The sequence below is a fragment of the Salvelinus alpinus genome, chromosome 18, assembly GCF_045679555.1.
Source record: "Salvelinus alpinus chromosome 18, SLU_Salpinus.1, whole genome shotgun sequence".
Lineage (NCBI taxonomy): Eukaryota > Metazoa > Chordata > Actinopteri > Salmoniformes > Salmonidae > Salvelinus > Salvelinus alpinus.
In genome coordinates this window covers 44394353-44416658 of record NC_092103.1, presented here as the reverse complement: position 1 = coordinate 44416658, position 22306 = coordinate 44394353, and the positions used below count along the sequence as shown (strand labels likewise).

Genomic DNA, 22306 nt, shown 5'->3' with positions numbered 1-22306 from the left:
TCTGGAGAAGGAGGGGAGCTGGCCCTACTGTCTGGAGAAGGAGGGAAGCAGGCCCCACTGTCTGGAGAAGGAGGAGAGCAGGCCCCACTGTCTGGAGAAGGAGGGGAGCTGACCCTACTGTCTGGAGAAGGAGGGAAGCAGGCCCCACTGTCTGGAGAAGGAGGGGAGCTGACCCTACTGTCTGGAGAAAGAGGGGAGCTGGCCCTACTGTCTGGAGAAGGAGCGGAGCTGGCCCTACTGTCTGGAGAAGGAGGGGAGCTGACCCTACTGTCTGGAGAAGGAGGGGAGCTGACCCTACTGTCTGGAGAAGGAGGGGAGCTGGCCCTACTGTCGTGAGAAGGAGCGGAGCTGGCCCTACTGTCTGGAGAAGGAGGGGAGCTGGCCCTACTGTCTGGAGAAGGAGGGGAGCTGGCCCTACTGTCTGGAGAAGGAGCGAAGCAGGCCCTACTGTCTGGAGAAGGAGGGGAGCTGACCCTACTGTCTGGAGAAGGAGGGAATCACGCCCTACTGTCTGGAGAAGGAGGAGAGCAGGCCCCACTGTCTGGAGAAGGAGGGGAGCTGGCCCTACTGTCGTGAGAAGGAGGGGAGCTGGCCCTACTGTCTGGAGAAGGAGGGGAGCTGGCCCTATTGTCTGGAGAAGGAGGGGAGCAGGCCCTACTGTCTGGAGAAGGAGGGGAGCTGACCCTACTGTCGTGAGAAGGAGGGGAGCTGGCCCTACTGTCGTGAGAAGGAGGGGAGCTGGCCCTACTGTCGTGAGAAGGAGGGGAGCTGGCCCTACTGTCTGGAGAAGGAGGGGAGCTGGCCCTACTGTCGTGAGAAGGAGGGGAGCTGGCCCTACTGTCTGGAGAAGGAGGGGAGCTGGCCCTACTGTCTGGAGAAGGAGGGGAGCTGGCCCTACTGTCGTGAGAAGGAGGGGAGCTGGCCCTACTGTCTGGAGAAGGAGGGGAGCTGGCCCTACTGTCTGGAGAAGGAGGGGAGCAGGCCCCACTGTCTGGAGAAGGAGGGGAGCTGGCCCTACTGTCTGGAGAAGGAGGGGAGCTGGCCCTACTGTCTGGAGAAGGAGGGGAGCTTGCCCTACTGTCGGGAGAAGGAGGGGAGCAGGCCCTACTGTCTGGAGAAGGAGGGGAGCTGGCCCTACTGTCTGGAGAAGGAGTTGAGCTGAACCTACTGTCTGGAGAAGGATCGGAGCTGGCCCTACTGTCTGGAGAAGGAGGGGAGCTGGCCCTACTGTCTGGAGAAGGAGGGGAGCTGGCCCTACTGTCTGGAGAAGGAGGGGAGCTGGCCCTACTGTCTGGAGAAGGAGGGGAGCTGGCCCTACTGTCTGGAGAAGGAGGGGAGCTGACCCTACTGTCTGGAGAAGGAGGGGAGCTGACCCTACTGTCTGGAGAAGGAGGGGAGCTGACCCTACTGTCTGGAGGAGGGGAGCTGGCCCTACTGTCTGGAGAAGGAGCGGAGCTGGCCCTACTGTCTGGAGAAGGAGGGGAGCTGACCCTACTGTCTGGAGAAGGAGGGGAGCTGGCCCTACTGTCTGGAGAAGGAGCGGAGCTGGCCCTACTGTCTGGAGAAGGAGGGGAGCTAGCCCTACTGTCTGGAGAAGGAGGGGAGCTGGCCCTACTGTCTGGAGAAGGAGGGGAGCTGGCCCTACTGTCTGGAGAAGGAGGGGAGCTGGCCCTACTGCCTGGAGAAGGAGGGGAGCTGGCCCTACTGTCTGGAGAAGGAGGGAAGCAGGCCCTACTGTCTGGAGAAGGAGGGGAGCTGACCCTACTGTCTGGAGAAGGAGGGAAGCAGGCCCTACTGTCTGGAGAAGGAGGAGAGCAGGCCCCACTGTCTGGAGAAGGAGGGGAGCTGGCCCTACTGTCTGGAGAAGGAGGGGAGCTGGCCCTACTGTCTGGAGAAGGAGGGGAGCTGGCCCTACTGTCTGGAGAAGGAGGGGAGCTGGCCCTACTGTCTGGAGAAGGAGGGGAGCTGGCCCTACTGTCTGGAGAAGGAGGGGAGCTGGCCCTACTGTCTGGAGAAGGAGGGGAGCTTGCCCTACTGTCGGGAGAAGGAGGGGAGCAGGCCCTACTGTCTGGAGAAGGAGGGGAGCTGGCCCTACTGTCTGGAGAAGGAGTTGAGCTGAACCTACTGTCTGGAGAAGGATCGGAGCTGGCCCTACTGTCTGGAGAAGGAGGGGAGCTAGCTCTACTGTCTGGAGAAGGAGGGGAGCTGGCCCTACTGTCTGGAGGAGGAGGGGAGCTGGCCCTACTGTCTGGAGAAGGAGGGGAGCTGGCCCCACTGTCTGGAGAAGGAGGGGAGCTGGCCCTACTGTCTGGAGAAGGAGGGGAGCTGGCCCTACTGTCTGGAGAAGGAGGGGAGCTGGCCCTACTGTCTGGAGAAGGAGGGGAGCTGGCCCTACTGTCTGGAGAAGGAGGGGAGCTGGCCCTACTGTCTGGAGAAGGAGGAGAGCTGGCTCTACTGTCTGGAGAAGGAGGGGAGCTGGCTCTACTGTCTGGAGAAGGAGGGGAGCAGGCCCTACTGTCTGGAGAAGGAGGGGAGCAGGCCCTACTGTCTGGAGAAGGAGGGGAGCTGGCCCTACTGTCTGGAGAAGGAGGGGAGCTGGCTCTACTGTCTGGAGAAGGAGGGGAGCAGGCCCTACTGTCTGGAGAAGGAGGGGAGCTGGCCCTACTGTCTGGAGAAGGAGGGGAGCTGGCTCTACTGTGGAGAAGGAGGGGAGCTGGCCCTACTGTCTGGAGAAGGAGTGGAGCAGGCCCCACTGTCTGGAGAAGGAGGGGAGCTTGACCCACTGTCTGGAGAAGGAGGGGAGCTGGCCCTACTGTCTGGAGAAGGAGGGGAGCTGACCCTACTGTCTGGAGAAGGAGGGGAGCAGGCCCTACTGTCGGGAGAAGGTGGGGAGCTGGCTCTACTGTCGGGAGACAGTGTGTTACTTTTTTAAAATTCATGATGCATGATGACTGCTTTAGCGGTTCTAGACTTAATGGCCATAGTCATCCTCTCATAGGACTCTGGTCTAAAGTAGTGCACTACTAGGGAATAGGGCTCTGGTCTAAAGTAGTGCACTACATAGGGAATAGGGCTCTGGTCTAAAGTAGTGCACTACATAGGGAATAGGGCTCTGGTCTAAAGCAGTGCACTACATAGGGAATAGGGCTTTGGTCTAAAGTAGTGCACTATATAGGGAATAGGGCTTTGGTCTAAAGTAGTGCACTATATAGGGACTAGGGCTCTGGTCTAAAGTAGTGCACTACATAGGGAATAGGGCTCTGGTCTAAAGTAGTGCACTACATAGGGAATAGGGCTCTGGTCAAAAGTACTGTACTACATAGGGAATAGGGCTCTGGTCAAAAGTACTGTACTACATAGGGAATAGGGTTCTGGTCTAAAGTAGTGCACTACATAGGGAATAGGGCTTTGGTCTAAAGTAGTGCACTATATTAGGGACTAGGGCTTTGGTCTAAAGTAGTGCACTATATAGGGACTAGGGCTCTGGTCTAAAGTAGTGCACTACATAGGGAATAGGGCTCTGGTCTAAAGTAGTGCACTACATAGGGAATAGGGCTCTGGTCAAAAGTACTGTACTACATAGGGAATAGGGCTCTGGTCTAAAGTAGTGCACTACATAGGGAATAGGGCTCTGGTCTAAAGTAGTGCACTACATAGGGAATAGGGCTCTGGTCAAAAGTACTGTACTACATAGGGAATAGGGCTCCGGTCAAAAGTACTGTACTACATAGGGAATAGGGCTCTGGTCTAAAGTAGTGCCCTACATAGGGAATAGGGCTCTGGTCTAAAGTAGTGCCCTACATAGGGAATAGGGTGCCCTTTGTAGATACGTTGTACGTTGTATTTCAGAGTGTCTCCAATGACTTTTCAACAAGGAGAGAGCACTTAAACCAATTAAAAAGCAGGAAAAGGAAGAGAATGGATTGGTTGTTTGAGAAAAAATGGATCCGCATGAACATTCACTATGTAATGTGGCACCGTGGACAAAGAGTATACAAAGATTTCCTCAGAGAATAAGAAGCCTATCTTATGCCTAAAACATACTAACGTGCAGTTTCTCAGAGGTCCTTCAGGAATACTTGGTGGTCTCAAGGATCACCACCTTGTCAATACAGGTGAAAGAGAAGGGAAACCTGAGCCACAGAGAAAGGAACAAATCCTTCTTTAAATATGTAAGTAGATGTGGGAACCCTCCCGAGGAAGACTGGTGGGCTAACTGCCTACTCTAATTTACAAGCTTGGCTATGATAAATATGACGCGTCTGCCACTGACAGGTTAAAACGATAAACCTGCTTGTAAACGTCTCCCGGAAAAAAAAAACTGACGCTATTGATTTACAACAACCACGTCAAGCCAGTATCACTGACAGGAGACAATGCTGGAGGGCAGGACATGGGAAGGGGAGGGGAGTATGTGGGAGCATCAGGAGACAGTTTGTCAACTATTAAAGTTGTGGCTGTGACCCGCGAGAAGAGAAGGAGGCAGGATAGGAGGGGGAGGGGTGTATTTTCCATAGGGGAGGGGTGGACCAATCATTTTGGTATTGGTGGACCAATCGTGCGCTCAGAACATAGGATCAAAGCCCTCTTTGGGAGATGCCGCATGCACCAACTCACCTTGGAGCTGTTGCTTTCCTTGGCGTGACCTGAAAGGACTCATTGTTCTTCCAGAGGAGATGAAAGACCCCTGCTTTGACAGGTAATGAGCACACAGGTGAAACAACAAGCTCTCAATGTGCTCCCAGAATCAAGTGTGCTTCTGGTCGGGGAGAAGTTCTCTCACCGTTAATCATACGTTTGGTGTGTAGTACTAGAATACCAGCAAAAAAAAGGAAATATCTTGTTGTCAACATTCAAGGGTGTTATGGGTCTATGGTTCACGTAAAAGAGAATGTTAGTTCTACGTTAGATGTAGAATGTAACATTAGTTCTACGTTAGACGTAGAATGTAACATTAGTTCTACGTTAGACGTAGAATGTAACATTAGTTCTACGTTAGACGTAGAATGTAACATTAGTTCTACGTTAGACGTAGAATGTAACATTAGTTCTACGTTAGACGTAGAATGTAACATTAGTTCTACGTTAGATGTAGAATGTAACATTAGTTCTACGTTAGACGTAGAATGTAACATTAGTTCTACGTTAGACGTAGAATGTAACATTAGTTCTACGTTAGACGTAGAATGTAACATTAGTTCTACGTTAGACGTAGAATGTAACATTAGTTCTACGTTAGACGTAGAATGTAACATTAGTTCTACGTTAGACGTAGAATGTAACATTAGTTCTACGTTAGACGTAGAATGTAACATTAGTTCTACGTTAGACGTAAACGCTAAACCTTTGACCTGAGAGAGTTGAGGTGAGGTATCTGGCAGAGAATTTACCCTCTTGCAAAATTGATACCAGTCCTCAAAAAAAAGCACAAGGTATCATTTAACCTAAGCGTTTCATCTCTGATGAGCATCAACAACGGCACGATCCCAAGTGAAATAGAGAAAAATAATCTCTCTTTCTCAGCCATCCAGTTATAAGCTTCCTCAATGAACTCCCGAAGAGCCGTAAATCTCACAACTAATCCATCATTCAGAGAGATCTAAAAAATAAAAAAAATAGGGAAGTTGGGGCGATTTTTTTATTTTTATTTTTTTACAGCGAATACTCAGGAGGGTCAAGGGGTTTGCAATGAGACGTGTTGGCCTGATTGTGTGTGAATCAGGTGCGCAGGGGTTTGCAATGAGACATGTTGGCCTGATTGTGTGTGAATCAGCATGTGAAAGCAAACAGGGAAGATTTAGTGCCACTCTGCCCAACCCAAATGAAAGCTGTCCAACCCCTGTTGCCCCCACGGTTATCAATCAGCTGACTGGCTCCTACATGACCTCGTAATGATCTGTATAAATTCCCATGAACGTGACAATCTGCCAGCACTCAATCACAGAGGTCAAAAAGGCGGAGAGGGGCTTGATTGTGCCCTGTTGTGTGTGTGTGTGTGTGTGTGTGTGTGTGTGTGTGTGTGTGTGTGTGTGTGTGTGTGTGTGTGTGTGTGGCGATACAGTACACCCAGTTTGCTAAGATAAATACTGTAGTGTTATCAATGAAAGTTGTCCCAGCACAAATACAGCAGTCATAAAAGGGCCTCTGTCTTGATACCTTTAAAAACACGATGCATATACCAACTTGTATCATGGATACAGTCCACAGCACTTTCTGGAACAAGAGATTCCATTTTTCTAAGTTCTTTAAAAAGAACTGCTCCATAAAAAGTATATATCTTTGTCCCTAGCATTGGCAATCAGAGAGCTAGTCACAGAGGTATATCTCTTTATCTCTCTCTCTCTTTCTTTGTCTCTCTCTGACTCACAATGAGGCAAAGCAAACATGAAGCCGCAAACACCAAGCAGATTAAACATCTCCTCTCTCTCTCTCTCTCTCCTGTTTCTGCACGTATTCCCTTGGCAAACAGAATCTGTTAGTTCTAGCGGGGCAGGTGTTGTAGAACCATGCAGAATCAGGCCGGGGTATGTTTTCACTGTTGATACGGCCAGCTAATCCTCTCCGCTGTCGCTAAACAGGAATCTAAATCGTTCTATCTTTTTTTCCCTAAAAGCGGGATAGGTGGATGAATAAGGTACGCCCCAAATGGTACCCTGTTTCCCTTTATAGTGCACTGCTTTTAGTGCACAATAGAGGGTTCAATTTGGAACGTATCCTAAGGCTCTGTGACAAGAGGGTGAGGGCTCCATTAGATGTCAGGATTGGATAAATCTGTTTTTTTGTGTGTGTGGGGGGGGGGGGGGGGTTGTTTGATGAGATTTAAATTATAGCATTTTGCTCAGAGATTGTGGGAAAATATAACATGTGTTCACCCAATACAGTAGATTTACCTTCAAAAGAGGTGCATTTGATATTAAGCCAAGAGTTAATCAACATGATTATTTTTAAGATCTATAAAACCTGACATAACTTACCATTTCAGATCATTCATAGATTGATACCTTTAAATAGCTATACACTGTCTGAGGGGGCCGACCAGGGCTGTCCTCTGAGGGGGCCGACCAGGGCTGTCCTCTGAGGGGGCCGACCAGGGCTGTCCTCTGAGGGGGCCGACCAGGGCTGTCCTCTGAGGGGGCCGACCAGGGCTGTCCTCTGAGGGGGCCGACCAGGGCTGTCCTCTGAGGGGGCCGACCAGGGCTGTCCTCTGAGGGGGCCGACCAGGGCTGTCCTCTGAGGGGGCCGACCAGGGCTGTCCTCTGAGGGGGCCGACCAGGGCTGTCCTCTGAGAGGGCCGACCAGGGCTGTCCTCTGAGGGGGCCGACCAGGGCTGTCCTCTGAGGGGGCCGACCAGGGCTGTCCTCTGAGAGGGCCGACCAGGGCTGTCCTCTGTCTGGTTGCTACATGCTGGTCACTCTCAGTTGTCAAATCTGATTTATTATAGCCTAGCTGTTCAATTTCACATTTTGTACTCGTCATATCCCGCCTCGTGATCATGCCGTGCTGACCCTTGTAGGGCAGCCGGGGGAATATTGATAAAACAATTATCTGCTCGTCGTTCATTTGATTTTCCATTTCAATTACCGTGCACGGAGGCAAGGGAAGAAGATTGCGCCATCGATCCCCCCCCCCCCTTTCCCCTCCAACCTTACGGCAGGAAAGAGTCCTGACGTTTTCCCGCTCTCCTGTGATGGCATGTACAGTATTAGCTACATAGAAACTAGCGTGTGCCCGTGCATCTCTCATTTCTGGTTTTTGACTGTGACTGCTGTGAGCTTTAAGAGCTAGCTTGAATTCAATACGACATCTTCCTTTGGGTTGTGATAGTTGCTTTATTAAAATACTGTATTATAGCTATGGCTTTGGAAGCAACTAAGAAACACATCCAAATCTAAACACAACAACCCTTCGACATTCACAGCAGCACATATTCAGACAGAACCTGAGATCTGCTATTCTTTCATTTGTTAAGTGTATGTAACGTACATCAACATACTGTGTGAATTGGAAGCGATTTGATGCAATGCCCCACTACCCAGAGTACAGTGCAGTAGCCTACACTCACTGCTTTTTTAAATTTAAAACACTTCCAGGCCCCGAATTTCCCTTCACCTTTACCTCTCCTCTCCATTAAACCCTGCCAATTGCCTTCTAAATGACCCCATTAAGATGTAATTGCCTCAGCAGGTCTGTGCCCCCACTTTTTTCTCCCTCATTCATTTCTCTCTCTCCTTTTCTGTCTCTCTCCCTCCCCCTCAATATGGACCACTCTCTTTCCCTCTCTCTCATTCTCATCATACTCTCTGCTTGATGAAAACACTTGCAGTAGTGTACAGATCAGTGTGGAATTCAGTACCTATTTCAGTGAAGTTTAGTGGTTAACAGCCATATATGCACATACCTGAGCTACTGAAATGTCTGCTTCAGTAGCAGCAAAGTCACTCTGGACTGTAGTCACTCTGGACTGTAGTCACTCTGGACTGTAGTCACTCTGGACTGTAGTCACTCTGGACTGTGTGTCACTCTGGACTGTGTGTCACTCTGGACTGTGTGTCACTCTGGACTGTGTGTCACTCTGGACTGTGTGTCACTCTGGACTGTGTGTCACTCTGGACTGTGTGTCACTCTGGACTGTGTGTCACTCTGGACTGTGTGTCACTCTGGACTGTGTGTCACTCTGGACTGTGTGTCACTCTGGACTGTGTGTCACTCTGGACTGTGTGTCACTCTGGACTGTGTGTCACTCTGGACTGTAGCCACTCGGAACTGTAGCCACTCGGAACTGTAGCCACTCGGAACTGTAGCCACTCGGAACTGTAGCCACTCGGAACTGTAGCCACTCGGAACTGTAGTCATTCTGAAAATGACTGTGACTGTAGTCATTCTGCACGCACTTACAGTATCAAGAGAACATCCCTGGTCATCCCCATTGCCTCTGATCTGGTGGACTCACTAAACACAAAATGCTTTTGTTTGTAAATGATGTCTGATTGTAGGAGTGTGCCCATGGCTATGTGAAAAAAATAAATTATAATCATTTAAATCAAATATGGTGCCGCTTGCTTTGCTTAATATAAGGAATTTGATACTTTAGCAATTACATTTACTTTTGATACTTAAGTATATTTAAAACTTTTACTTTAGTCATTTTCTGTTAAGATATCTTTACTTTTACTCAAGTATGACAATTGCGTACTTTCTTCATCACTGCACAATATAGATTTCTGTCCATATTACCGAGCCCTAACAGAGACACACAGAAAAACACTATTTCTCAGTGGAGAATGGCAGAATCATTAAACTAAGCAAACCACTGTCCAATTTGCCTGTTTAGTTGTAATGACCATGCTCTGAGGTTTGAAAGATGAAGTGGTAGGTAGTCTGTGTTCATTCGCCCACCGTGGTGGTGGTGGTGTCGAGACCCTGTTCTGATGTAGGGATAACTAACCCAGGTAGGTAGGTGCTTGGGGAGTTGGCGTGGGGGGCTAGCTCCGTTAGGTTCTGACAGTGATATATTGCCACTGACTTGCGAGCGTCAGGGAGAGTGCAGCAGTCTGACTAGACCGGGTGGGTGGGAGAGACTGACAGACGGATGCCTCCTCCTCCTCTCTACTCCATCCATTTGACCAACAATGTTCATTGAATCACTCCTCTCTCTTTTCATCCTTTTCTACTGATGAACTTCTCTTTCTCTTCCTTAATTCTGTCAGTGTCTACCTATACTCCATCTAAAGTCATTCAAGACAATGTCACGTCTACACTCCTTCCAGGATACTTTTAATTGCCTGTGTGTGTGTGTGTGTGTGTGTGTGTGTGTGTGTGTGTGTGTGTGTGTGTGTGTGTGGAGGGGGGGGGGGGGATTTGTCTCTCGGGCTGAACTCTCGCTGGTGCTTCCGCTTACACTGTCAAACAGAGCATGTTGTCTGCAGCACCAAGCGCTAGCTAGCACTCCACTGTCAACCGGCTGACAACGGTGTACAGGAGTAACTTTTTGGTCATGACAGGAAGTGTACAGTAGAAGAAAACGAATTGGACACAGCAATTATGTCCAGAAAAGCGAGATTCCCCATAACCTCAGTTGAAAGTTATAGCATTTTACGGCCTACAGCTCCCACTAACTTCCAGAACAGTCCAACTCGCTATTTATCCACATATCTGAGCCTCTCCACATTTGGTGGACAGTCAACTTTTGAAAAACAAAAAGAATAAAACTTCATCGAGTTTATTGGAGTTTTTTTTCCAACTCGAATCTCTGCTGAAGAATTCTTATTTTTATGAAAAAAGATTTGTTCCTAAAGAGATTTGTCACAACATCCTCTTTTGGCCATAATGGCAGTATTACAGCTATGACGTAGTTACATTTAACACCTTTATTTGATGGTTGTAAAAAAATAAAAAAATAAAAAAAGTGGTTACATTGAGATTAGAAAAAGAAGAAGTGCTGTGTGAGAATCCTATCTGATTAGGTGTGTTCACGCTCCCAATCAAGACCTCCCAGACACTGACAACCATCATTTCATTGTGGGAGAAGAAAACACAGAAAAGGATACTGCATATTTTTCCTCTTTTATCTTCCTTTTTACAGCAACAAGAATTGATCCATAAAAATCATAAAACATTTCACAAACAATTATCCTAAATCGTCATAAAAGACACTTGCATAATCACTAAGGTTTAAACGTCAGCTAGATAAGCACATTTTAAACACTACTAGGAAAAATGTCCTACTTAAGCTAAGCCTTAGCATAATATTTGGGATATGTGTATAGAAGAATGTGGAATGTAGTGAAATATGGAATCGTTTTGGGATTTTATCCCTGTTTTGGCACATTGCAATTGCCCTTCATTGTCTGAACGCTTACACTACAAGGCTTAAAAGGCTAGTTAAAGGCTAATTATATTCTTATACAGAATCTAGTGCTATAGGCTAGTTAAAGGCTAGTTATAGGACAATTAAGGGCTAGTTAAAGGCTAGTTAAAGGCTAGCTTTATTCTTATACAGAATGTAGTGCTATAGGCTAGTTAAAGGCTTTAAAGGCTAGTTATAGGATAGTTAAAGGCTAGCTCTATTTTACACAGAATGTAGTGCTATAGGCTAGTTAAATGCTTGTTAAAGAATAGCTCTATTCTTATACATAATGTAGTGGTATAGGCTAGTTAAAGGCTAGTTAAGGGCTAGTTAAAGGCATGTTAAAGGCTAGTTATAGGTTAGTTAAAGGCTAGCTCTATTCCTATACAGAATGTAGTGCTATAGGCTAGTTATAGGATAGTTAAAGTATAGTTAAAGCCTAGTTATAGGCTAGTTAAAGGCTAGCTCTATTATTATAATACAGAATGTAGTGTTATAGGCTAGTTAAATGCTAGTTATAGGATAGTTAAAGGCTAGCTATATTCTTATACAGAATGCAGTGCTATAGGATAGTTAAAGGCTAGTTTTACTATATTATCATTGGTTCATATGCTTGAAATGTCTATTTGTAGTTTTGGAAACTGTGACAGCAACTGTGTAGATTGTTTCACATTTGTGAGTGTGAGGCGTCTGTACACATAGTGGTTGTCTTGACTACTCAGTAGCACCAAAATAAAGTCTGGTGGAAAATATGAGCCAGAAAAGGGTGTCTTTTTACTATACCTGCTAAGTTGTTCTTTCCAAACGTTCAAACTATTTACTCCTTAGGTTCCTTAGGACCTAAGGAGCAATCTTATCAATCTTAGCAATCATTTTGAAAGACAGAAGTGATCCGAGAAGCAAAAAAACCCTCCCGGGAAGCTTCCTGTCTCCACTCATACTCCAAGGTGGAGAGAGATGGCCCGTGTCTTTTGGAACACAACACAACAGCCTTCTCTTCAAGTCAAGTTACATTTCCCTCCGATTTGTTGTCCAAACTACAATTAAAGAGTAGAGATGCAATAACATGCAATCATGAAAAGTTATTGCAATGTCTAGGCCTATATCTATGTCTATGGCGCTGACCTTTTGCATCAGGTAAAATAACTCTGGCTTGAATTACATGTTTGGTATTTTCAGAGCAATGCATCCAACATTACAATGCAACTTTTTAGTGGCTATGATATAATCACATGTTATTAACACTGAACATCATGTATGCGCTTATTCCTGTGTAGTTACACTGTAATTACACTTGTAACAACTTACTAATGGTTACTAATGACCATTCCCAAAGTCTTAACATTTATTGAAATAATAAATTAACCCTATTATTCAGACCAGAAACAAAATCATCAACACGTAGAAACTAAACCATAAAATCTCCTTTATGTCTTCAGCTCTTTCAATCACATATTTTGTTTTTCAGACGGAGGAAAACAGACGTTTTTCAGTGTTAACATAACATAACACTGGCCAGCACCTAGACACTGGCAAGTGGCCATCTTTCCATTGCTCTTGTATGGAAAAAAAATATCAACTTCAAGGGATCGACAGAGGAGAGACAGAGTAGCAATAATACAGTCACATTCAGTGTGACTTTTAACACTCACCTCGCTGTGAGAATGTGAAAGAGAGGAACATTGAAGCGCACAATTCGCACACATTTACTGTATAGACCTTTGAATTGAGAGTAACAATAAGCAAATTTTAACAATCCACTTTTGAAAATTTAAAATCAACCTTTACATTTTTTAAATTTTAAAATGATTTCCCTTTTGTTTCTCCACAATCAGAATATTCACGCTCACTAATTTGTCCCCAACTTTCTTCCTTCGCCGATAAGTGAATTGGTTAGGATGTTCTCTAAGGGCGAGGCGTAAAAAGCCTCTTATAAACATTTTCTAATAAACTAAAATCTCTCCAGCAGTTCTTCAAAGAGCCGCCAGCTTTTTTGACTTTCTCTGAGGGCGTCAGATCTGCTGCCTTTTACATGGCCTTTTAAGTTTTTCACCCTCGCCTCTTGGCAGGCAGCAAAGCGAAGTGAAGTGTACTGAGCCCCGCTGCAATCCAAGAGCACAGTGGTTATAATGAATTAAATATAAGAAACCTCAAGCCGGCAGCCAATAAGAATTATTTGTCTTATTAAAGCGGCAGAAAACGCTGATTAAAATTTCAGGGCGATGCGTTTTTGATTTTTTTTAAAAGATAGTTTTCCCCCTCCAATTCAGCAGTGAAATGTACTGTACAAGGATCATGTGGGGACATAGGTTGCCTCCCAATTGGTACCCTACTCCCTACATAGTGCATTACACTTGACCAGCAGGTCCTGGTCAAAAGTAGTACACTATATAGGGAATAGGGTGCCATTTGGGACTCAACCATTGACTACAGTCTTGTTAAAGATGCACTATGTAGAAATTGCTCAGCCATTTCTTGGTTGCTAAAATTCGAATAGTTCGGCTAATTTCAGTTTACGTGACAAATCAAGTATAGTGTAGAGAATCATTGTACCATCTAAACCGCTGTGAAAAATATTTTTATAACCAAAAATATTGTATTTTCAGCTGTTTGAAGCTGGTGAACAAAACCCAAGGTAAAAGACACAAAAACTAAACTTAAGAACGGGAAGCATAGAAATAGAGCACATAGAACAAATCTACCGCTTCTTAGACTTGCTTTCAATGTGAATGATAGATCTATAACACACATTTCTAAGTGAATATGGTGGGGTCACCCAGAGAAGTTACATACTGCAGCTTTAAAATAGGATAATTCACAGAAGTACAGGAGAATATTGGGACAGAGCACCAGGACAGACAACACTTCCCATTTCTTTTTTCACGGACAGTTTGATACATTCAAAATAAAAGGACGAACTAAAAACGTATTTTCTTTTCAGAAAAAACGTAATCAAAAGGCTTAATTATTCACGTACAACCATTAACACAACATGTGAGTCATATTATGTGTAACAAGTCAACATTTAGATTTTTAACAAAATAAAAGCTTTCTTGACATTGTTTTCCTATTTGCTCTTTCTACAGGCTCATATTGTAATCTAAGTTTAACAGACAATTATATACAGAACCTAAAGTCTTAAATTGTCACTATGATTTCCTGTTTACTTCACCTTATTCATCTCAATGGCAGTTCATTTATTGTAATTTAAATTTGTTGACACAGACAAATGAGAGAAGGAAGCATGTCAGGAGAAAAAAACTCAAATAGCTATGAGAATTATTTTTTTTATTTTTTTTAAACATCGTACCAGAAAGGCATTGTTACAAGTACAGTCTACAGAAGAAGAAAAATACCTGTTGCATGTTAGCAGCTGTCTAACTATTTGCTGTCTTAAGTTTCAATGTTTCAAACAGCAAGAGAATGAAATCAAACGTATCTATTCAGTGTATAAGCATCACAGGGATTTTTTTCTGTTGCAGAGAGCTTCACCTTACGATACAAGAAGCCTATAATTAGCACTGTCTAGAGCTGTCCTGTCCTGTCATCATTGCAAACGGCATTAGCTTTTGTAGAATGCAACTCCTTTGGACCCTACCTCATCTCCCATTTAACCGTTGTTACAGAACATTGGTTCCCACTATGAAGTGTTCAAAACCCACCATAGTCTGAGATGAAGGATATCCAAGACTGTGTTTAACTACACAAGAAAACACAAGGCTAGTGTAGTTTGACAAGTTGGATGTTGTTGTACGGTGGCCTCTGAAATCAGAAACGTAGGCCTACAATTGATTTGAATACGATTTGCAAACAATACGCTTACGCGTAACCCAAATGAATGTTATAAAATAAGAACGTCTGGATACAAATGGGTCTTATCCACAGAGGGAGGGAGAAAATGAGTTATGTATGTATTTGTTACGATGCAGCATGCAGAGATAGAGGGAAAAAAACATAAAATAATTCCGTAATACATCATAACAGGAGGAAATGGCTCCGTGTGCACATTGCAGACTGGAGAAAAGTTCAACAGCCTTGCTAATGTTATATTCCCGATCATAAAATATATGGGCTAAGGATGGTGGCGGGTGGGTGCCTTCTGAAGCTTTTATCCCCGGTGACAAAATTATGGATGACATCACAAACGGCACTTATTGCATATACGCGTGTCGTGGGAGGGATGTAAAATATTGAAAACGGCGCCAGGCGGAACATTTACTTTTCGAAATGAAAATGTAACGCTGCAATACTTGAGCACAATTTGGTTAACCTGGAGGAAGGGAGGGGTGCAGAGGCGTCGGGAGGCAATGTCAAATTCATCAGCTGGTTCTCTTTTACTGGGGAACTGTGCTGCTCACAAGCACTCGGCTGTAGAAACACATCAGGCCAGACGGCCCGCTTTAAGAGGCTGCGACGTTGATGGAGCGCTATTGGTCCTCGTCTCACTTCTAGGCCCAACCATGACTCAAAGTTGACCAAATCACTGTTATGTGTTGCAGTTTTTTTTGGGGGGGGGAATAATTAATAAATATGTGATTTCTTTGCTTTTAAAAAGGACGTTTTCATTTTCAAACAATTCTTCATCTCAATAACAAATGCACATTATCATATTGTGTGATGTTTTTTTTGTTTGTTTTTTACTGACATATAAGCGATTTAAGAATAATATCGTAAACGCACCTTTGGTTTTAAATGGTCGTATGGTTTATCAAGAAACCAAGCCAGAGGTAGAATGTGTAGATCAGGGATGGGCAACTGGCGGCCCGCATGCAGCCCGCGGCCCCCCTTTTGTAGGCCCGCGGATCAATATATTTAAATGTTTTATTTTTTGGGGCCAACTCAGTCTGGGTCTCAACTTAATGTTGAGAGTTAGAATAGAAAACAAAAAGGTGCAATTTTGAAATGTGGTTGTGCATCTGCAGTTACTCAATTAGCTCATGTCAGCTATTTTTTTTTTTTTGATTGGTAACTTAGTCTTGCCAGCTGTCTAAACTTGTAGTAATCATGGTCAAATTACAGACCGGGGGGCCAACATTGATTTCGTTAGTCACTCTCACTCACATATCATGTTAAAAACTGCAAACATTTCTCTCCACCCTATGGCAAAATGTGCAGAATTGCAGGAAATTAGCTGTAAAACTGTAAATTTTTGCTCTCTACCCCATAGCAAAATGTGTAGAATTGCAGGGAATTAGCTGTAAAACTGTAATTTTTTTGCTCTCTACCCCATAGCAAAATGTGTAGAATTGCAGGAAATGAATTCTAAAACCTTGCTGTCAAGAGGGTAGCCACTAAAATGTTTTGCTCGCAACAAAATGTATATCTTAGGGGCCCCCAAACGGCTAGGGCTGGCATTGACAGCATGCGTGGGTATGGATGTTTTGTGGCCCCCACCCCAATCAAAAGTTGCCCATCCCTGGTGTAGATCAATGTAGTGACCTGCTTGCTAAGTTAGCCCCTTTTCAGACCTACTAACAACACAGTGAGCCTTAGGCTGGTACTTTAACTCAGGGAACATATTGTTACCACGTTCGTGTTCCGGCAACAGTGTACAGGCCTAACCATCGTCTCTAATCAATCGTGGCTCTTTAACTTGACGGCCAGTCACTCCTAGCTGCTGCCACCGCCTCCGGATCGCAATTCCACCATCCCTGTCAAGCCTAATTAACAAGTCAGACGTGCAGTCGGGAACATTTATGCAATTAACCTGCTAAAAAATTGTTGGAGGATGCTAATTGCTACGCTAGTCGCCACGGAGCCTCATTAGCATAGCTTATGTGTGAAAAACAATTAGAGACCGCGTTTACGTCTGAACCGCAGTAAAACCCTCACAGCTATGACAAAGGAAAGAGAAAGGGAAATTGATGAAGGGGAGGAGAAGAAGTCGAATCGACTGTATTCTTTTGTTTTCGAAACACACAAAAAAAAACATACTTTGCAAATCTCAGCGTACTTCAGTGTACAGCAGGAACATGAGGTTGAAAACAAGAGAAACAGGGAAGATATTAGCTGTTAGAAATAAGCCACTACTACTTAAAACAAACGTAAGGCAGTTTATAGAAATGTAAAAAAAAAAAAATCCTGCCTAGTAGCATGACTAGATGCTAGAGCCACTGTCCATTGATGCTAACAACAAGCAGTGTATTCATAAAAGACGTATACTCAATATACTGTGAGAAGCAGCTCACGCTGTGCTTCAAGGAGCATCAGAAATCACATCAGGGATTTCCACCGACAATGTTCACAATCTAGTCCATTTTCCAAACCACTGGTTCACGAGGCCATCTTAACAACCGCCTACGAGCCATGGCGAGGGCGGAAGCACACCAGCAGAACGTAAGTACCTGTTGTTAAGCAGCAACATAATCTGATAACTCCATAAGCAAGAAAAACGCTATTGCTGATTTTGAGGAATACTACTTTTGTACACGAGGAGTCAACTTTTGAGTTCTATTCATTAAATCAATAGAACTTGTTTTGAGATGTGTTCTATTTAGTTGTCTGACATTCTGAGAGAAGAAGCCATCTTTCAATCAAGTTTATTCATACATTATTCATATTTTATTCATACATTATTATTATTATTATTATTATTATTATTATTGTGGCAGGCACTTTATCTAATGAAAATCCCGACAGATTTATTCCTCTCATTAGCTCACTGTTTGATTGCCCTGAGACAGAATGTCCCCCATAGGCTTAAGAAATGCTTACCTCCTCAATCTGGGCCGGCTGGTAAATCAACTTAATGATTTCAATTGCCCTCACTTCGCTTTATTACAATCTAAGCCCACAATTGATTTAGCCAAGCAAGAAAGTATATGGAGCACATTATGAAGATGTGTGTTTTGCAGAATGCAAATTTCTAATGTGCTCCGGCAGTTTTGAGAGCAGAATCTGTGATCCACTGCAGTGAGATGTCTTTAACTGAGCTGGTTTCCCTTGTCCTCGGAGTAACTTCCAGGGTTACAAAAAGCCTCAAATGCTAGGACAATGCTATCTGTTTCATAGTGCTTGACTCTGACCGTAACGCTTATCTTCTGCAATGGTGGGAAAAGTACTTAATTGTCTTACTTGAGTAAAAGTAATGATACCTTAATAGAAAATGACAGAAGTAGAAGTGAAAGTCACCCAGTAAAATACCACTTGAGTAAAAGTCTAAAAGAATCTGGTTTTAAATGTACTTGAGAACAGTGATGGGAGAAAGTCCTCAGTTTATTTACAGACAGATGGGGGCACATTCCAACACACAGACATCATCTACAAAACGCACTACTTGTGTTAAGTGAGTCCGCCAGATCAAAGGCAGTGTGGATGACAGCGCATTATATTGATAGGTGCGTGAAGTGGAACATATTACCGTCCAGCATGAGCATTCGAAATGTAACGAGTACTTTTTGGTGTCAGGATTTTTTTTTTTACGTACATTATTTTCTTTAGGAATGTAGTGGAGTGAAAGTAAAATATAAATAGTAAAGTAAAGTACATAAACCCCCCAAAAAATACTTAAGTAGTATGTTGAGGTATTTTTACTTTACACCACTTATGTATGAAAAATTTAATTAAATATTCACTATACAGACTACATTTTCCTTTGATAAAAAAAACCTGGAATTAGCACATCATAGTGGATGTATGTGGGGCTCGGATTTGTAGAGAACTATCCAGATTTATTTTGAAACACATAGCAAGCAAACATCTCTCTCTAGTCTAAAGTCTAAAGTAAGAGAAAACGACACGGTGCGTATCAAGGTATGATTCCACTAAGCTAGGTAGTAGGCACATCTGTTTACTCCAGACCACTCCCTTTGTTTCTGAGACATATCTGAACCCACATATATTGGACCGAAGATTTCAGGGGTCACAAGGTCATTTTCGTTAATTGTCGTATGATCGTTTATGCTCCCGACCCAGGTCTTAATGACTTAATTAGCACCGTAATTAGCTTAATTCGCATTTATAACTCCATATTACTGTATTAAAATAAATAAACAATGTCTCACACTATATATAATCCAAGTAATTGAACGGATAAAGCTAACCAACCCTTTCGGCACGCCTTTTTTAACCTGCAGAAGACACTAAGACTCATTGACTAAGAGTATTTGCTAAATGTCTCAAGGCTTATACACAACACTTCAACGTACTCTTTTTATCCATACTTTCAGTGGCCACTGGCCAGTAATGTAGTAAAATGCCAAAATAAAGAAACCAATATAATTCTCATTTTAGCATTTTGTACAGTAAATACCAAAAAGTACTTGTCATTTTAGTTGCTAGATCATAGCGAGGTTCACAAGCTTTTGCTCTTTTTCCAATTGCATACTAGTCATCCGTATACAAACACACACACACACACACACAATTAAAGGCTCCTCTATCTTTCTCGGCTGCAGTCCCTAAACATTTGTTACATTTGCTGACAAAAACAATTCACATCAAATGTATAATTTGAGCCTTGAAGCCTTCTGTTTCTAAGGACGAGGTGTTCTGTTTCCAACTTGGCCAATGAGGATTTTAGGTCGACGCTTACTCTGCATAACAGCAAAGAATATTTTGGACTGATAATGTCTTAAACTAAATTCGGGGGAATAATGTACAATTCCCTACGTAAATGAATATGTACAAACATGAAAATGCACTCTCCGTTCATTTCCTGGGTTTTGTCCATCAGAAAATATTAGTCCATCCAAAATATTAGTTCACGAGAAATGTTGACCAGCTAAATATAGAGGCATTGTTTTACACTGTACATGTAATAACCATTGCTCTTCGACCATGCTATCCTTTGTAACAACACACACAGCTATAGTACAATCAAAATATATATATACTGTATATACACACACACATACACACACACAACAGATATATTCAGCACGGCAACCCTCTCAGAGATGTAAGCACCCAACCCCAGCACAGTCAAAATAAAGACCAATCACTGTTAACAATCCAAGCTCTTGTGAAACCCCCTCTGAAACGCACGGCTCAACACTAAAGGTGATTTACAATGAACGTCTAAAAAGGAATATGAGAAAAATAAAGCTGCAATAAAACTGATCTAGTGAATGCACTTGATTGTTTTCCAGCGAACCCAACGTGGAATTTCATTCCCAACCTTCCTTTTTTTTTTTGCAGTATTTTATAAAATAACAAGAGGCTCCTATTAGGCTTTAAAGTGCAGCTTTCCCCAAGTTGCCAAAACAGCACTTGGAAAACCCATTGCGAATGCTCTCACCTTTGTAAAAAAAAAAAACATAATGTGGCATAATGCCAATAACAATAGCCCTATGCAAGTCATAGCTAAGCTTTGTGAAACATAATTAATTAGCCATAGAGATTTTTTTTTTTTTACAACAAAAATGTATTTCCTAAACCTGTATCTGCAAACTAAATACGGTGACTGGTTCAGTCCAAAATCATTTATATTGTAAGAGATTTTATAAAACATCAATACAGTGCCCTACGGTATAATCCAACCAGTATAACAGTTTTACAATTATAACAGAAATAATAGGCCTTTAAATCACAACTCTGTAGGCCTACACTACTGAAAAAACTACACTGAACATTTATTAAAACTGCAATCACTTGCTGAGACTTTGTGGCTTAATGTGAGATTGTTATGAAAATGACCTATGAATATTCCAGTAATAACCCATAAACATCTATTGTGTCCAATGAAGCCAAACAGGACATCCACATTTATATCTGGAGCTATGCTCACTTTCAGCCCTTACACTACCCATGTACTTGTTATAGCTTGAAGTAATTTTTAAGAGGCTGTCATCCCTTGTGCGCGTGCGCTCTCTCTCTCTCTCTCTCTCTCCCACTCCTGAGAAGTTCATTAAATGTTATGTTACCTCAAGTCACTCTGAACTGCATGTCTCACAATGGCTACACAGCTGGCCAAGCACAGGTGTTATTTGGTGATGATGGCACTTCATCATTGATGCTTTAGGGTTGTGATCTCTGAATCTGAACGCTGATCATCTAGTTTTAATATTACCTCAGTGGTTGAAGGTTACTCATTTTCAAATGTTTTTTTGTTTGTGTCAATAGGTCTTATTTACCATCTCCCTTCTAAAAATCACAGAAAAATGTCAATTGCACACCTTTCCACACTCTGTGTTAAAATGATGTCACCAACCATGTTTTGACATCTATAGTCCTCTCACCCATTCATAAATATATATTACAATAGGCTCCACTTGTGCTTCTGTAGCTTGAAGTATCCATGTAAAATCTATTGAATTATACTTGTTTTTAAAACTACACTACTATCATCACCAAGGAAGATGGAAAATATATGTCACAATTGTCTGAGCAATATAATACACACATACAGTGTGATCCCAGTGTGATCCACATTGTGATTCATCCTTCACAGTGTGATCCAGATTGGACATAATTAGACATGCATTCCAATCTAATGAACCTTAGTGGAGTGTTTACTCACACGGTTAAATTATAATTACAAGAAATGTGCCAGTTTCTTCATAAAGTGTGACATATTCTCTTTAAAACGGCCATGGCAATATTTTGTGATGTTTTCTTCGGGTGCAAAAAATGCTGGCAAGCAACGTCATATAGGCTCATAGTATTCAATTCCCCCCTTCGTATAGTAGGCCTACATCCAATATAATGTTAGCTTCGGTGAATTATACAGTACTGTTTAGCCGTCACCTTATGCTGACACATTCATTACCAACCAACCGCACACAGGTCATCCGCGTGCTCTAGCTGAAACACGGTCAAACTGGTGCAAACTGTGTTCAATCTCATCTGCTAAATGACAAACACATTATCTTGTGAAATGTAGCTGTATATATTATATGATAAAAAATAATGTTTTTGAGCGCAAAGAACCAGAGTGGACTGCAATGAAAACCTATTACTAGTAGGCAAGGCTCCCTAAATAGTGTAGTTACAGCTTTTGTTGCTCACCTGTTTTCTCTTTGATTTCGCAGAGAACGCTGAAGAGCGCGGGCTTCATTCTGTGACAGTTCAATCCATGTTTCCTTTGTCAGTAAAGGAAGAAAATGCTTGTTAGTAACAACATTAGCTACAATATCAGTTTTGTGCCTTTAAAATTGGGGAAATAACTCAAATTGATAAGCCTCAAGGCACATGTAGAATTTATGGTATATATAGTTCCACTATTGTATCCAACTTCACATTAATTTAATTGTATAGTTATCACTGTACGTTTTGTCGTTATCATGTTAACATTTTAATTGGTCAAAGACACAATTTGCAAGATAGGGCACATGAGACATCATGCCTATGCAAGCTTATTGAACATTAGGCTACCAATGAACAATCTGTCACAATTTAAAAAGTTGCCATAGGCCTATAGCCTATGATTGTAGCCTCTGTCTACAGAATAACCCACAATTAAATAATTCGCCTACTGTGTGTAGAATGATTAATTCGCGAAATTAAAATAATTAAAAGGGA

General features: G+C 43.0%; 1 protein-coding gene across 5 annotated transcripts in view; it reads right to left on the bottom strand.

Annotated features, from left to right (window-relative positions):
* LOC139544391 (pre-B-cell leukemia transcription factor 3-like) overlaps positions 1-22306 on the bottom strand; it is a 108651-nt gene that overhangs the window by 85048 nt on the left and 1297 nt on the right. For all 5 annotated transcript variants that reach the window (XM_071351424.1, XM_071351427.1, XM_071351426.1 and 2 more), the window contains exon 2: positions 21794-21867. In XM_071351424.1, the coding sequence (XP_071207525.1) occupies positions 21794-21867 (74 nt within the window). The remainder of the gene's footprint in view (positions 1-21793; positions 21868-22306) is intronic.